The 18,895-nt window shown below is 39.9% G+C and overlaps 1 protein-coding gene across 1 annotated transcript in view; it reads right to left on the bottom strand.

Annotated features, from left to right (window-relative positions):
* The window catches only part of LOC145984087 (inactive hydroxysteroid dehydrogenase-like protein 1), an 88,605-nt gene that overhangs the window by 23,134 nt on the left and 46,576 nt on the right, over positions 1-18,895 (bottom strand). The window contains exon 3 of the mRNA XM_083117493.1: positions 17,320-17,430. Coding sequence (XP_082973619.1) covers positions 17,320-17,430 — 111 coding nt within the window. The remainder of the gene's footprint in view (positions 1-17,319; positions 17,431-18,895) is intronic.

Consider the following 18,895-nt stretch of genomic DNA (forward strand, 5'->3'; position numbering starts at 1 on the left):
GAAAGTTCATATACGAGGGGCATCCTGAAAAAGCTCCAATGGTGCCTATACGCAGAACTAGTGGTCGGAGAGCGACACACCCACATGCAGGCAGGAAGAAGTGGCATGTAGCTGTAATCTGGTACAGTTGCAATATAGCCGCTTTAGGACAGTTCTAGGTTAAAGATTGCAGCTCTCATAAAGTCTCCCACCGACTGCGATGTAGCCTACATTGCACGCTCTGAATTTGGCACAGAGACACCAGCAATCGTGTGAGTTGTGCAGACCGGACGTCGTGAATGATAGTATGGTCAGACGATGGTGCAGACAATTCACGGAAGGCCAATCGAATGTGCACAACCCCATACAGCTGAATACACACGGGCCCTTTGCATCACTTCAGGTGAGAGATCTTAGACCACTCCCTGTACGTACAGCCCTGGTCTTGAATGTACCGACTTTCATCTCTTTGTTTAACTGAAGAGGTTTCTGGCAGGGCAAGGATTTGACAGCTACATTGTGGTAGAGATAGTTTCAGTCTTTGCTGTCAGACACATATACCATGGGTATACAAAATTTAGTGCCATGCTACGACAAATGCCAGAACAACGGTGGTGATTATGCCGCAAATTAGGTTAGGACTCACTGTTACTAATGCAATAAATTACAACTGATATTCTTGTATTATTTATGCCTAATTGGTAGGGACCTTGATATTTTGTTATTTTTTTTCAAATTGGTGTATTTTCTTATTTTTTTATTTTTTACTATACAGTGTTATTTTCCCCAAAATTCACATTTTCATTTTAGCGCATTTTCAGGCAAATATCTTAAATTATACCTTCATGGTGTTTTTAAACTACTGTTTTAAATTGTAAGTCACATGGCATACGCCTCTTCGCGAGAGTTTGATATCTTGAAAGTTATTTTGGGAAAGTTATTTTCCATACCCCTTTATTAATTTTATGGTAAGGATTTTAGATAATGGAATTTTGGTGTGGAGTTAGGGCCCCACACTTTCTTGATCACGGCTGAAGGTGGAGGTGATGTGATCAGCACCACACTCCTGGCTACCTTTATCCCTCAAAGTTTCCTCAAGGTACCAGCTTTTTATGATGCTGGGTGGGTGCCGGAGCAATTTGAATAGGCGGAAAACATCCCGGTTCTCCCCCACAGGGGATCGACCCAGGATCTCTCGCATAATAGTCAGATACCCTAACGACTTGAGCTCCATTATTACTCGCTCGACAAATTCAAATTCAAATTCAAATTTTCTTTATTAAAGGGTGAGGTTCAGCCTGTGGCTGTTCTCCCACCTAACCCCATTTGACATTTACCTAGTGTACATAAACAAAATCAAAAAAAGAGAAGAAAAAACAATAAAAAATGGTTACAAGGAAAGAACAAAGATGAGATTTCAAAAAAATCAAAAAAAAATCAAGACAACACGTAAAAAAGAAAGAGAGAAAAAACACATTCACGCACACACACACATTAAAACACACATACTAAACATTTCTGAGCAGGACATTCACGCACGGATGTTGAGATTGATGTACATGATTATGGTAGTTTTGTGAGATACGATAGAACAACGCATACGTAAATATTACAATATAGTTGTAGATTTGTCAAGCATTGGATTGGATTGGCGAGGCTCGTATGTAGTCTAAAATGCCGATAGTGCGCACTTAGCTTGGTAATTCAAAACATATCTCGTGCTACAAATACGAAGATGTGGCTCCCGTGTGACGGTAGATACGCTCTCGATCTCCTGTTAGAACCCTGCCACTTTGCTCTGTGATGCAAATGGTTTTGATAGAAGTTGAAAAAATCGTGGGCTGTCGGAATTATTCCATGTACATATAACTCTATAGTTTACTCTTGAGTAAAATGTTGGAAAACTTGCATGTTCTATGTACACAAACATGGCCTAGAAAAGACAAGGATGTTGTATTTAATGGAATTTTTCGTTGTTTTAGGACAATTCTTTTAAAAAAATCGCTAAAAATGCCAACAATTCGCATTTTTTGCCAAATTCGCATTATTTGCATTTTTGCAAATTCGCATATATTTCGAACGGGCGAAAAATGTGTCCAAACATCACTGCACATTCCTATACATAATTTCGCAGCAATTACCATTTTTCACAGTTTTGGCGTTCGCGAAAAATCAATGTATCTACTAATTGGAAATTACTTTCTGGCCACCCCTCGTAGATGGAAAGTTAAAAATTAGCAGGGCTGGCAGAGAAAAGTCAATTCTTAAAGGAAGTGATTTGCTGTTATGATTGAATGATTCAAGCAAATATGATATTGTAATATTTACGTATTTATTATTAGTATTTTATTTCATAATATTGGACATTAACTTCACTCAGTGAGAGATTTAAGACCATCTCTCACAAGTTTAAACAGACAGGACAGAGAGTGGCGTTCATTTCATTGCAATACTAGTGTTGCAGTAAATTTGAGGTTGGAAGCATGCACGTGCCAATTTTTATAAGGTTCACCAATGCAGATTTATGTTTCACTTTTTCGTGATAGTATTCAATATATATCCCGTTTGGTTGGATTCTTCTTGATATCTAAGAATATTGCAATGTCATTGTAAACGTATATTAACTTGTGCGAAACCAGTAATACGTCAGGATGAAGAAAGAAAGCCTTCGTAAGCACTGCTACATTCAATAAGGTGAAGTGAGCCAGAAGAGTAATAAAATTCCAGCAGCATATTTGCAGTCTAAAGCTCTTCTTGTTTATTCATGCGATTTTTGTTGGATCTTGCAGTTCATGCAATTTCTGTCGCATGTTGTAGTGAGATACTTTGTCGGGTGGCGATATTCGACAAAAATCGTATGTATCAATGAATATATTTGTTTCCATGTTCCTTCAGTTTGCCCAACAAAATGCCTTACTACGATGTCCGACAACTATCGGACGGCGCCACCCACTCTTATCCTCTTATCCCCTCCATCGGTTGACAAGTCCCCTTACGCACAAGAAAAAATGATAATTCAATGCATTTTCCACGTAATATTTAGAGGCTTAACCTTTACTCCCCCGATGATACCAACCATATGGTATCATCAGAGTAAGGTCGTATGGCCCAATGATACCATATGGTATCATGGTGCTGATTACGAAATGAATGTGCTTTTTGGACCTTCATACGCTTTTTGTTTGGGTGGAAACTCTGTCGCAGGTTTGGAGCAAGCCTCGGAAATTCATATTGATGACCAACCTCCCCCTTCTCGGCAACATATCCATGCCACATTTCCAAACAGAGTTTCACATTTTGGCTCATTATTCAACTTGTATGGCACCCAGGAACATGAAACATGTTTCAATCTCTTTGGAAATGTCCATTCTTTGAAGAGAATAATAAGGTTTGCGCCTTCTCCCCAAAATAGCGGGAGAAGAGGAGGTAAACTCCATTTTTTTTTTCATTGAAATTCGGTGGTCGTGCCCCCAAACCCTCCTTCCTCGGTTCTGAATTGCACACGGTTGCATGCTCTGATGTTTTAGCTGCAAACCAAAACTTATCCGAAGTAGATTGCTCCCATAGTAGCAGAGTTATAACAATTTTCCTCAAACATACAAATTACCTATTTTTCGTTAAAAAAAAAAATCACATTTTGGAATATTATTCAACTTGTATGGCACCAAATAACATGAAACATGTTTCATTATCTTGAGAAATGTTTATTCTTTGAAAAGAATACTAAAGTTCGCGCCTTCTTCCCAAATAGCAGGAGAAGAGGGGGTAAACTCCAGATTTTTTTTCATTGAAATTCGGTAGTCGCTCCCCCCAAACCCCCTTTCCTCGGTTCGGCATTCTGAATTGTACACGGTTGCATGACCGGATGTCTGCAAAACAAAATTTATCCGAAGTAGATTGCTCCCATAGTTCCCAAGTTACAACAATTTTCCTCCAAAAATGCAAATTACCTATTTTTCGTAAAAAAAATCACATTTTGGCTTATTATTCAACTTGTATGGCACCCAAGAACATAAAACATGTTTCATTCTCTTGAGAAATGTCCATTGTTTAAAAAGAATACTAAAGTTCGCGCCTTCTCACCAAAATAGCGGGAGAAGAGGGGGCAAACTCCAGATTTTTGTTTTTCCATTGAAATTCGGGGGACGTGCCCCCAAGCCCCCTTCCTCGGTCCGGTGTTCTAAATTGTAAACCGTTACATGCGCTGATGTTTTAGCTGCAAAACAAAAGTTATCCGAAGTAGATTGCTCCCATAGTGCCAGAGTTATAACAATTTCCGTCAAAAGAGTGTTCGAAGTCAATGAAGACGAAATTCCCTGACATTTCCCTGACTTTTTTTGACACCTCAAATTCCCTGACTTTTCCCGGTTTTCCAGGTCTGTCGCCACCCTGACCATGTGATAACGAGGTGGGCAGATTTTTTAACCTTTTCCATCCCGAACATCTCGATCAAGATCCTCTAGCATGGTCATAGTTTTTACGTTATAATGTTGCTATTTTTGGCTGGATTTTAGATTTTCTTCTTTTACATTATTGTTAACACACATATTATACAATTATGACTCTTGCACGTCTTGGCGTCAAACAAAAAAGGTGGGAAAATGGCAGCTTTTTTTGTGCAGCTTCCTCACAAAGGAAAAATAATTCCGACAAACAAAGGCCAGATTTGTTGGCAATTCTTTTCTTCCACCACTGGAAACTAGATGGGTGAAAAGTTTGCTTCACGGTACACGAGGAATTTTCCCCATGTCACCACAAGGGGGGGGGGAGGGGGGGGAGAAGGGTTGAGGAAAACTGCGCCATTACAAAGAAAAGTTCGAAAGCAAAACGACAACAGGTTGCCAAGCACATGTTTTTCAAGTTGCTGCAATGTGACCTGTATTGTCTAAAAATAAAAAGGTGCCACAGAGCAAGAAAGGGGAAGATATGGCACGCTTTCATCAGGCCTTTCCTGGCTATCATTCTAGCAACATCCCCTAGATCAGCGGTGGTGGTTTCGTGCGTGCATCAGTTGGCTTATTTTGTGTGAAGTTTGTTATATGACCTCAGCAATTAGTTTCCGAGTGTGTGTGTTTGTGGGAACGAGCTGTTCAAGTTCCATTAGTGCTAATAGTGTCTGGAGTGTTTCCAAAAGGCTTATAGTTGACCATGGTTTCTCCAAGTGATTTCCATTTGGATGAAATTCGAGATGAGCTTGAGGCAATGGACACAGATTCTGATGATATGTCACAAAAACGTGACACACGTTCCCCCTCCCCTCCTGCATCTCCTGTCGACTGGCAACCCCCACCCCGAACTGGAAGGACCACTCCAAACCTGCAACCTTTTATAGGACAGACTGGACTGAAGGCTCGACATATTGACAACAATTCCTCTCCCCATGACTTTTTTACGCTGACTTTTTCAGAGGAAATCTTCCTTCATCTGGTGACTGAGACCAACAGGTACTACTGCCAGCATATCGCAAAGCACCCAACAATAAAGCCCGAACGTGACGTGACCCTTGACGAAATGAAGACTTTCATTGGGTTGACGTTACTGATGGGACATGACCGCAGAGCAGAATGGTGCGACTACTGGTCTACGAAACTCCACCTCCACACACAGTTTTATGGACAGACGATGTTACGTAACCAATTACTTCACTTGCTCAGATTCCTACACTTTGAGGACAATATGAAGAACCCCTCCCCCCAAGATTCCAATTTTGACAGGCTGTGGAAGATGAGGTTTGTCTTTGACAAGATCAATGAGCTGAGCTCTAAATGCTACTATCCTACAGAGCATTTAGCAGTCAATGAAGCTATGGTATTGTACAAAGGCAAAGTCATTTTCAAACAGTATATTACAAACAAACACAAGAGGTTTGGGATCAAGATCTACAAACTCTGTGATTCTTGGGGATATGACATGACCTCGACTCATGCTCTTGTTGTAGCGATGACGTGGAAGATGCAAGGAGTTGGCCATCAATTATTTATGGACAACTACTTCTCTTTTCCTGAGCTATTTGATGATCTTGTAGCAAAAGGTGTGTGTTGTGGTGGGACCATCAATCCCCGATGAAAAGACCTCCCCCCTACTTTTCAAAGACTGACTTGAAGCTGAAGAGAGGTGACCTACGTGTTCGGGTGAAGAATGACTTGACCGTGATATGCTGGAAAGACGAGAGAGAGGTGTATCTGTTGACGAACATGCATCAGTCACCACCTGAGGGAAATTTCCACGATGGCAATGGCAACGTGCTCAAGTCGGCTATTGTATGTGAATACAGTAGCCACATGGGCTACGTTGACAAGGCCAACCATATGACTAACTCCTACAATATCCAATGAAGGACAATGAAGTGGACAATCAAGTTGTTCTTCCACTTACTCGACCAGTCCATTCTAAATGCCTTTTTGCTTTTCAAGACTTTCCATCTGAACGTGAGGCACTTGGGGTTCCGCCATCGGTTGGCTATAAGTCTTTTGGAGACAAGTGCCGGGGCAGGCACCCGGCCTACAGCTCCCCTAGCAGCGGCACAGCCCGGACCATCTGGGGCCAGAACACCATCTTCTACACACGCTAAGCAGTACGAGGTTCGTGGCTTCTGCCATTTCCCCAAAATGGTAAGAGAACAGCAACAATGTGCACTGTGCGAGCCACGAACCAAATGCCGCAGCAGGTGTTGCTGCATCGCGTGTGATGTGCTGCTGTGTCTGGAGCCATGTTTTATGGAGTACCATCAGTGAGAGTCATGGCTCCAGACCAAGCATGGGAGCTGCAGCAGCAGAGGTAAGTACAAAAGACATCATATTTGTAATTCTTTTTCAATGACTTTTTGACCAAATGTATACTTACGTATATTCTTAAAGAGTCAGTGGTGCGCAAACATGTCGTTTTGGGGGTACAAGTCTTGTTCTATTGGTCATATCATAATAGTGCAATTATTTTCGTGTTCCTAAAACTCTAGCGATTATTTCCATGTGTATTGTTACAATGTCTTGTACGATTTGTCGTGGGTGGGGGAGGGGGCGAAACCTCCATTTGTTTCAAAAAAAATTCTTGAATTTTCTGGTTCATCCCCCCTCCCTTCATATATACGCTGAATGTGCATAAATTTTATATAGTCCGAATCTATGGTTCATTCCCGAGTAAAAAAGATATATCATTTGTCTGTCTACAGCAATTAGCATCTGATCTACAGTTGTTTGAAGGTAACTATGCATTTTGTTGAAATTCGAGACTTGAGTCAGTGGCACGCAGACATGTCGTTTTGGGGGTACACGTCCTGTTCTATTGATCATATGATAATAGTGCAATTATTTTCTTGTTCCTAACACTCCAGTGATTATTTCCATGTGTATTGTTACAATGTCTTGTACTTTTTGTCAGGGTGGGGGTGGGGGGCAAACCCCCATTTTTTTTCTTCAAACATTTTGAAATTTTCAGTTTCCTCCCCCCTCCCTCCATATATATGCCAAATGTGCATAAATGTTATATAGTCCGAATCTATGGTTCATTCCAAGTAAAACGATATATCATTTGTCCATCTATGGCAATTAGCGTCAGGTCTACAGTCATTTTTATAAAACTCTGCATTTTGCTGAAAATTGGCTCTGGTAAGAGTGGCTAAAGGTTAAATAACATGCATGTTTCTTTACTTTCATGAAATCCATATGCTTTGAGCATATAAATCTACTTCAGTGTATTTGGGTCACTTTGGCAAAGTATTATATTTTGTATTTTTTATTTTTGTAATTTTGCAATACTTTTCTGTCATTTTCGGCTGTAGCAATGATGAGTGATGATTACATGAAATTTATGAAGGGACACTCACAAAAAACACATGTTTTTGGAATTCGGCTCTAGCATTGGACTTCAGGAGGCAAACTTGCAGGTAATCACAACACAAAAACAGTCTTCAATGACATGATACTTGCATCCCCACATTAAAAAAAAGCAAAACAGCCTTTGAGGGAAAAAATGCAAAAATTTGACAAAACTTGGAAATTGGATATATCTCACCTGCCCCCTAATTGACACCAATCAAAAATAGTCTCATAGTACAAACATGTAAATACAATTCACCAAAATTTCATCCTCAACCCTTAAATAATAAGGGGGCAGCAGTGAGAGAAGGCATGCATTGTAATTAGAATAAATTTCCTGAAATTTTCGCATTTCTTTCCAAAATATGCTATTTATAAATTATTAGTTTAATGATTTAATCAGGATATTTAATGTCTAAACTGTAACTTAAAAAAGGCAGTCACGATTAAAAGGAATATATAGGCTTGACTCGACTTAACCGGGAAGTCCAGTAGCTGCATTTGTGGCTCACTCTTGCCCTAAAGGTCTTGCCATTTCATAACAAGCACACAATGAAAGAGTTGCCAGGTGAATAGAATTTTACACTTAAAACTCAAATTTTGGTGTGAAATTAGGATTTATGACGCTTCATGTAAATGTATGGCCCATATTTAGGTACATGTTTCTTGCATCTGTTGACAAAATTTTGACCTGCTAGTGTTACCAATTACTAGGGACATTGAATTTTCGCGACGCGCGAAATGTGAAAAAAAGATGCAATTTTGAACATTCTGCACGTAACTACACCCCAATGACGAAATATGCATGCGTTTTATTCGCAAAGTAATGCGAAATGTGTGTTTTTCCACGAAATGAACGCTTTTTCGCGAAATAACCGTGAAATATCATCAAATTAAGTAGAGAACACGCAAAAACCGGCAATCGAGATTGTGCACGCAAACTGTAGATTTGTAACGAAACGTTTCCTACCACTTGCAGCTGAAGAACGTTCTATCTTCGATCACATCAGGAAGACGCTGCAATTGGGATTTCCCATGCACATAATCTCAGTACGAAAACTTTGCTCCTTGTCAAGCTGCATTTCTTTCTTCCCCTGAATGTCTACTCAACTTCCAGTTTCATTGAACTTGCTATTAGCTGTAGCAGCCATAAGATTAGTCTGTTCCCGCACATCAAGGGAAACAATTTTGTCATTTGTGTTCAGTCATGAATGAATTTTGTTTATCATCATGTGATTTTCAACATGTGTTTGTGTATGTGCAGTAGTGATTATTTTATTTGTTGGACAGCAAGGATATCCTTTAAATACATACAATGAATAAATCACTTGAGATATGCAATTTAGAAATGAAGTGATTTTGTGTTGATGTTTTCTTTTTGGTTGGACAGTTAAGTACTTGTGTATATGTACAGTATATAAAAATGAAGTAGTTTATCAATGTATAGCTCTTTTGTATGTTGTTTCCTCTCATGATGAAAAAGTGTGTGCCAATTTTTTTTTTCCACCGCTGGCATATACCGCTGATCTAACATTTTATTTACCGCTCTCCTCAGTTTTTATTTACCATAAATTTGTCTCCCTACCAATTAGGCAACATGCCCCTAAAATGGAACTTTTTCACTCAACTCATGTAATTGCCAGTCCCAAACCTATTGAATGCTGCACCTGACTCATATTGGTTGCAAATGACAAATTAATGTCTCATCAGTCTTCGGATGGCTAATTATGACCCTTCGAAAATATCTTCTTTATTTTTCTGACTGAAAAGTGCATTAAAATAATGCTGACTTCTGCCAGTTATTAATTTATAAAATTTTCTGAATGGAGTATACTGACAATGCTAAGCATTGAGAAATATCTCAATGGATGAGGCTCTATAATGCAGATAATCAGGTGTAAATATTTCTTATGGTTTTCACGGTACTGGTGATCAAAGTTTGGGTTGAGTGACTTTAGAAACACTGTATATTGAGGTTGAACTGATGCCAATACCAATGCCGATGCTTGAAAATTGTAATAAAAAGTAAAAAAACTTGCTTCCCTGTGCTTTGCATCATGCCATGAAGGCGTATAGGGGGTGTGGAGTTAGGACCCCACACTTTCTTGATCATGGCCGAAGGTGGGGGTGATGTGATCAGCACCAAGCCCCTGGCTACCTTTTCCCCCCAGAGTTTCCTCCAGGTACCCACTTTATATGATGCTGGGTGGGTTCCGGAGCTGCTTGAACAGGTGGGAAAAAATCCCGGTTACACCCTGCCAGTGATTTAACCCGGGTCTCTTGCATAGTAGTCAGATGCCCTAATGACTGAGCTACCATGGCTGTGTTGAAAATTGTAATACAGTGATGATATTAGTGTATAAGCAATCCAATCCTCACCAGTCTCCAAAGGAACATCTTTATACTCAAAGAAGATAAGACAAAACAACTCCTTTTGCTGCTTTGAGTCATCATAGTATATTGGTTACGTGCGTGTTACTCACTATCAATAAACAAAAATACGTTAGAGTATTCAAATTGGTCTACTTACGCAAGTGAGTATGTATTCTTATGTGAACGACGTTTCGGAAGCTTTACTGCTTCCTTCCTCAGGTTGTCGTTTTCGGCTCGGAATATCAACCCACGTCAGAGAAGTGTCATGTGAGGATACTGGGTGAAAGGTTTGGGTTAAAAACACTTCATAGTGCTTGACCTATACAAAATTAAAACATCTTTGCTAAAAACCCCTTAAAACTCACAATAAAACATGTAAAAACCACCGCTACGGTAAACTGGAGTGGCCGTTGAGAGCCTAAACTCCCTGTCAAAGTGAAGCGAGCGGGCAGATGGCGACCCCCAGCGGAATGGTATTTCCCCTCCCACGAGAGATCCCTCCCCTCTCTTTTTCTTCCCCTCGTCACCAATCCAAGGAGAATTCCCGTTCCACCTCGGCTGCTTTCCTTACCTCCGACGTGACATGGAAGCCCATCGGGGCCCTTTTATTATTCAAATTGTCCCACTTTTTAAAAAAGCTAATCCATACGTCATCTAAATTGCCCTCGTCCCGGTTCAGTTTATTTCTGTGTCCCGCGCATATAAATGCCGTTTCGTATACGTTCCTATCCAATTTACTATTACTTCTTTTGATAACCTCTCTTTTTATTATTCTATGCCCACTGTTTATTATATGCTCTGCAAGCCCCGTTTTCGGATCCCTTTCTTTGATGTTCTTAATATGTTCGCCCCATCTAATACGCATGTTCCGGCCGGTTTGTCCAATATATTCCATCCCGCAATTGCATTCAATCCTATACACCCCTTTTTGTTCATCAGGGTTATCTCGAATTTTTACCCCCCTCTTATAATCCGTGAAATGCTTTTCAATATTTCTAGGTGCTCTCGTCCCACATTTCACACCATACTTTTTCACTGTTTTTTCAATTTTCTCCGTGAGCCCTTTACAGTACGGTATCCCAACATAATTAACTTTACTATCCAACCCTCCCTCCTCATTTTCCTCCTTTTCTAACCTGCTATCAGAATCGGGGTTCCCCTTTGAAATATTCTTCCTTGCTCTCCTAGCTAACACGTTCATTTCATATTCGGAAAATCCATTCTTCATTCCTACCTCTATTATCCACGATATTTCCTTTTCTTTTTCTACGGCATTATTGCATAACCTCTCAGCCCTTATGAAAAAGTTTAAATAAACATTCGATTTGACCCTACTTGAATGTTCCGATGCCTTATTAATATAAAGACTGCCTGCCAGGGGTTTATGAAACACCCCTGTCCTTATCCCCTTTCCAATTTTGGTAATCCTTAGGTCCAGGTAGTTAATTTTACCTTCTACCGAATTCTCCCTAGTGAAGCTTATTCTGTCCTCTTGTTTTCCTAACTCCGCAAAAACAGTGTTAAGATCTTTTTCTTTTCCAACTACAAGGATATCGTCCACATACCTACAGTAATATTTTATGTTTACTCCCACCCTTTCCATAACCACTTTTTCTAAGTAATGCAAGAAAATGTTTGCCGCAAAACCCAATATCGGGTTGCCCATCGCTAACCCTTCTTTCTGTCGAAAAATCTTATCGTTTACGCGGAAATAATTGTACCCGGTTACAAGAAAAAACCACCTGACATATTCCCATGCTACCAATATATCCACGTCATGGTCTAATAGCCATCTTTGAAGGCAGTCACCGGCTTTCTCTCTCGGTACACTAGGGTACAAATTTGTTACATCAAAGCTGCTAATTTGGTCATCCCTCCCGATTTCTAAATTTTCAATTGACTTTTTTACCTCAAAGGAGTTTTTAACGCTATACTGGGTGTTAACATTAATCTTCTTCATTCTTTTAATTAATTCCTTTGCCAACCCATACCCTGGGTGTTCATAGGTGGGGATTATTGGTCTAAGTGGGATCAGTGCCTTGTGCGTTTTTGGAATGCCGAATGCTGTGGGGATATTCCCCTCCTTCACTTCTTTAATGAGCTTCTTCTTTTCCCCGCTGCCTAAGGTTATGCTGGTTTCCATCCCACGTCTAATCTCATTTCTAATTTTACTAATTGGGTTCCCATTAACCATTTCGAAATCATTATTTAGAAAGCATTCTTTTTTAATTTTGTATAGGTCAAGCACTATGAAGTGTTTTTAACCCAAACCTTTCACCCAGTATCCTCACATGACACTTCTCTGACGTGGCTTGATATTCCGAGCCGAAAACGACAACCTGAGGAAGGAAGCAGTAAAGCTTCCGAAACGTCGTTCACATAAGAATACATACTCACTTGCGTAAGTAGACCAATTTGAATACTCTAACGTATTTTTGAGTCATCATAGAAAAGAAAAATGCAAGACTTCAAAATGGAAGAAGCCAGGAGTCCAGGGTTTCGAATCCCAACCTGGGCATGTGTGTTCTTTTTGAGTATGCCTTCAACAATTTCAAACTATCATCACTCAATCCCCTCATTGCAATAAGTCAAAAGTGGCAGAAAAATTACCTAAAATAACCTAGTCAAGAAAAACACTCATGTGGCTCCTGAATTGGCACACACCTCAGCTTAAAGCACAGATTATACAGGGTGGTGCAAAATTCCGTTTACAACGCGGAGGAGGTGAATCACCAAGTGAAATGAAGACAAAAATGTAAATGGAATTTTGTCGAATGACGCACCATGTCAGAGCTAGAGGATGCCGAAATCGTGTGAAAATGGACTTCACATCTCCATATGCTGACAAATAGTACTCATAAAGAAGATGCGGCATGATATAACCCAGTGGTTTCCAACTTCAAAAGGTCCGAGGGCCAAAATTATATCCAGCAGTTGATAGGCGGGCCGCATTTTTTTTTTGGGGGGGGGGGAGGGATTAAAAATTACAAAAATTGTAAGTACTGAACTGAAAATGTAGTACTTTCGCATGACCTAAATTTCTAAAATGAGGCAATAAAACAATGGAATTACAAATCAAAATTGTATAATTACAATTTATTTCACAAACACCCAACACTTATTGATGAATTGAAAGAAATTAAAGACACGCCATGCAAATAAGAATCCGTCATAGTAAGTGTTCAATGTGAAAATTGAGCCCGATCTGCTTCTTTTATTAAAGTTGTATTTGAATTTCTGTATTTGAAAGTCTCAGAAGATGAAGCAGTGACAAATCTGCCAGTCTGCTTCTGTAGCGGTTCTTGATGAACTTCATTGTAGAAATAACACTTTCACACGTGTATGTGCTGCCGAACATCGATGTCATTCTTTGCCCAAAACTACGAAGGTTTGGAAAGCGTTCGTTTGAAAAATATTTGAAAAACTCTGGCCCCTTTTCTTGCCTAGTTTGAAGGAACACATCGCCTTCCAAATCACGCAATTCAAGTTGGAGAGAAGCTGTTTTAATTTTCAATCTTACGTTTTTTGGAGATATTGCTCATTTCGATATTTGAACAAACTTTAACAATCCGTCACAGTACAATCCGAGTTGGAACACTGGAAATCTCTTCGTACTTCGTGCGTAGTAAAACAGATCTCTATAGCGCCTCTCTGCAGTTTGTTTCTAAACACAAAGAGTGAAGACTTCACGGAAGCGGCAGAGTTTATTCCACGCAGCGAAGGGATGGAATGCATGGTGTGAAGAGAAAGTTACGTCACTTTAGATTCTTCTGTTTATCATTATTGACTGCAAAATCAATTCTACCTGTGATATTGTCTTTCTTCACAGAACATCCGTTCCTTCAGTAAAAGAAGAACGTATTTTAATAAAAATACATAAAATTAATGTATTTTGCAAACTGGCTTCGCGGGCTGCAGAAAAAGGCAACGGGGGCCGCATGCGGCCCGCGGGCCACCAGTTGGAAACCCCTGATATAACCAAAGAAAACACACCTTGGCTAGTGAATGATGCACAAATCGCATGTCAAAAATGAATGTGGCAGGGATTCCCCACAAGAAGTGAGGGATTCCCGGGAATACATATGTCCGACATGGAATGCAGGTATCGAATGGGGGTACAAAGGGAAATGACGGAGGTCACAGCACATGAAGAACATTTCACCAGGAAGTGTCCGAAAAGCAGGCTGCAGAAGGGAATTCCCCAGAGAAGAGGGGACACAGACAACTTGTGCAAGCGGTGTATGATGACACACACGTACACAAGTAGTATTCTTTATTGGCTGTGGAAATGACATACGATACATATCACAGACATTGTTGAAAATGTCCGCCAGCCACATCTACACACAGATGGCATCGGTGTAGCAGGGACGCTCTGGTATGCTCAAATACGTTGGACATGTCAGTGATCATCCCAGCAGTGACGGTAACTCGAGCAACGAGGTCCTCCACACTTTCCACCGGGGTTTCGTAGACCAGCCTTTTCATTTCGCCCCACAAGAAGAAATCTAGCATTGTGAGGTCGGGTGACCGAGGTGGCCACAGAACAGGTCTATGCCTATCAATCCATCTATCACCGTATGCATTGTTGAGTACAGCTCTGGCTCGGCGGTCAAAATGTGCAGGGGCACCGTCATGTTGATACCATACATCTTGCCTAATTGCAAGGGATACATTTTCCAACAGTTCAGGTAGAACTTCCCATAGGAACACACAATAGTTCCCACCGGACAAAGTATTAGGCAATATGTACGGACCTATCAGGTTGTCCCCGACAATGCCACACCACACATTCACAGCGAACCGTCGCTGAAAATGACGCTCAATGATTGCATGCGGGTTTTGCACATGCCACACATGACTATTATGGGTATTGAAGATGCCTTCTCTGGTGAATAGTGCCTCGTCGGTCCACAACATTGCATTTGGAAAATTGGGGTTTGCAAGAGTTTGTTGCAAATACCACTGACAAAAATCAAGGCGTAGGGGAAAGTCCGTCGGCTGCAGGTGTTGCACCCTCTGCACTTTGTATGGGTGCATACTATAATCGTGCAGCACGCGTAACACATTGGTATGGTGTGTGTGTCACACATGGGCAATGGCATGGGTGCTGGTGCCTGGCGTCTCCCCTATCCTGTCCAACACTTCCTCCTCAAATTGGACACTGCACACACTGCACGGTCTGCGTGATCCCACACCCTAGGTCGTACAGATCCAGTTTCACGTAAACGAGCATCCACCTGTTGAAACAGGACATGTGATGGTAGGCGCCGATTTGGAAATCGTTCGCAATACACACGCCTTGCCTAATGGTTGTTTTGGTGTGTCTCACCGTAAACGAGATGCATATCGGCAAGCTTGTTGGTGGTGTATGTCGCCATTGTCAGGCTCACAAAGGAGCACATGAATATGTACGAAACTAACTTGTGATGCACCGTTCACGACTACATCACTGAACACTCCACACAGGTGTCCACCCCGTACAGACAACACAGATGGTACGCACTACGTACTTCCTAACAGTCACTTTAGCAATGTGCTCAATTTCACCACACACCTCAGGATGAACACCTTGCGACAACACACGTAACTGACAGGCAGATCGCTAGTCGCGTACACTGACGCGTTGTTTGTACGTATGTATACCAGCGATAGCGGGCCGTGACCTTTGCAGAATAATCTATCTGACAGATGGAAGATTATTGCAAGAAGATTTCTTGAAGGTGACAACACTTTTATGCATATGTTATATGTATGCTTTCCACAACTCACCTGGTTGATATCCCAAGAGAATCTTTTCTTTATTCATTAGCAGGAAAGCTTCAGACTTATACTTTTATACATTGTTCTTATTTTTTCCCAAGAAGTATCAGCCTATTTTCAATAAAAATGCATGATTGTAGAAATGTACCACTGCTAAATACATTTTTCAATCACTTTGGTCTACTGTGGTGGCCACAGGGGCATCCTGAATCCTTTTTAATTTTAATTTTGATTTTCTTCTTGTTCCTTTAACTTTAATCATTGGTAGGTACAATGTATAAATTACAATTAGTTCTCAAGCTAAAATTTTTTTGCACATTGCGGCAAGTCTGAAAAGCATATGCTTGAAAAGTTCATGAGAGGCTATACGTGCATGTGCGACGCTCCGTCTGCTAAAGGTTAACCAATCCAACATTCCGACTACGACTATACTAATGCTTGTACAGTCACAGATAATTCTGACTGTACCAAAGACTTACATTTTAATTCTATTTTTTAACCTATTAGCGGGTAAATGATAGTGAATGAACCACATAATTGTGATTTGTTGTATGTAGAATGCACACCACAGAGATTCAATGAAAACTTAGAAATCTGAACACAAATCAATGAACAATATACTGCAGACTTTCCATTTGTATTCTGTAGAAAATGTGAGGTAGAGTTATTTATTTTGTATAGTGGACCACAAACAAAAGAACGTGGGCTGAGCTGTGTGTCCTGCACATTCTACTCAGAGTAGTGAGTTACTCAGAGTAGTGAATGGTTCAAGCTGAACAGATGGAGGGGAAGATGCATGTGTTTGTGGTCTCTCCATAAGAAAAGAAATACACTTATAATACTGACAAATACATTCTGTGGTGAATGAATTTAATTCATTCCCCACAAGGTCCCTTTTCCCTTCCCCTCCCCCTTTTTTTTTGCTGACTCCATACTCGATGTTTCATCGTTCAGTTATGCTGCCTGTTGTGGCTTTTAAAACAAAAAAGTTTATTTTCCATGTGACTGCATTCTCACTCTTTATTGGTCGAGGGGTCCTCAAGTGCCTGTCTATGTTTAACCATCCTGTCTCCCTCTGCACTCTCATGCTGGCATGCTATCTCCTTGAATCAGAACTGGACTCTCAACTGCCAGAGCAAGCAAACACAGACAGGCACTTGAGAAAAAGACCCTCGACCAATCAAGAGCAAGAACACAGTCACGCTAAAATAAAGCTTTTTGTTTTAAAAGCCACAACAGGCAGCAAAATGATGAAACATTGAGTATGGAGTCAGCAAAAAAGAAAAAAAAAAAGGAGAGGAGGGGGGAAAAGTGAGCTTGTGGGGAATTAATGAAATTAATTCACCATCATTCATACATCTAAATGTTAGAAAAACAAATAAAGTATTACCTAGAATCCCAACATCTACACTTTCAAGGGCTTCAGCAATTCTCTCATAAACAGGTCTTCCCAAGCTGAAGTCAACATCTAATATTCTTGTTTCAATACCAAATTCATTTTCTGCGTGAAGAAAGAAAAAACAAATTTTAACCAACAAACATTTTAATGTAAAAATAGTAATGGCATGTCATTCAAATTACACATTTCTTCAACATGTGTAGCAGCAGTTACCTGAAAGAAAGTTGGTGTGGTGTGTTCTGTCCATTGCGGTAGACTGATGAGAAAAAATATTTGTACTTCTAGCTAGCTCTGCTTAATAATAAAAAATATATATGCTTTTCATCTCTATACTGTGTCCAAACCTTTCATGGTGATTGAGACATATACAGAGGATGGACAGGTTAATGGAAACACACTGCCAAGGGAAGGGTAATTCATTCTGAGTTGGCAGCACTGAACCATCATGCATTATGATGGGCATTTTGTTATCACCATGTTTGCCCATTGCATGTATTGTCTGAATCAGTGCAGTATGTGGTTCCCAGGTTCCATTTTAATGACACCCTGTATATATATAGATATGACAATGGTAGCTAACTAAGATATAATTAATTAGAATGGGGTTAAAAAAATGCAAAATAAACATAAAACAGTTCGTTCTTTGCATGCTCCACTTATAGCATTGTAGTAATGTGGTAATTAGCTTTATATTCCCTTCATCAGCAAGAGGAGAATTGCTGACTCAACTGCTAGGAAAGTGATCCTGAAAATTCTCAGATGGAGATGGGAGTTTGGAAAATGACAATACAATAGCTTGTGCAAGTAATCAATACACCCACTGCACATTCTCTTGTGTATTAAAACATCAGTAAAGTAAAAATCAAAGTACAAATGTACTCCTACATACTAATCCAGATGCTATCATTCATTCTTTTCACCATGTACGACACTTGTCCATGTAGGTCTTGTGAACCGAGTTAATGATGAACATAAACACTTTAATTACAGAAACTTGAAAAAAATTGAAATCTTTAAAATTTGCATAACAGCTGTAACAAGTTGGAGGTACAGCAGTGATGATTTCAGATTCTAAAAAGTTGTTCCTCTCATAGTGATCTTTTTTAAACAAAACATACATTATAGAAGGTCTGCATAAAGAAAATGTGGTGCTGAGAATAAGACATCTTGAAGCATCATCCAACATAAACTCATTTGTACTTAAGAGTTGCTATGGTAGCTTCTTAGATTGTTCTTATATTCAAATGACTTTGGGTTTTAATGTTCCAGTGACTCAACTACTTTCTCTTTCCCTAAGAAGAGTGAACTTGAGCACATTAACAAAGTGCAGAAAAAAATATCTTGAGCTCCTTAAAGCAACTTTAATTTTTTTCTTTACTTCTTTTGTTGCTAACTTCCAAACCTATATCTTTAGCTGCTTTGAAAAATATTTTAGCATTATTCTTAATTGTATTTATATCATCCCCTAATAAGTATCTAAGAGGTGCACACCTTAATAATCTTAATATCTGAGAAACACATTCTTTAATTATTGTAATGTTATTATTGAATGTGAAGGAAATGTATA

The sequence above is a fragment of the Lepisma saccharinum genome, chromosome 2 (genome assembly GCF_977018435.1).
Source record: "Lepisma saccharinum chromosome 2, izLepSacc3.1, whole genome shotgun sequence".
NCBI lineage: Eukaryota > Metazoa > Arthropoda > Insecta > Zygentoma > Lepismatidae > Lepisma > Lepisma saccharinum.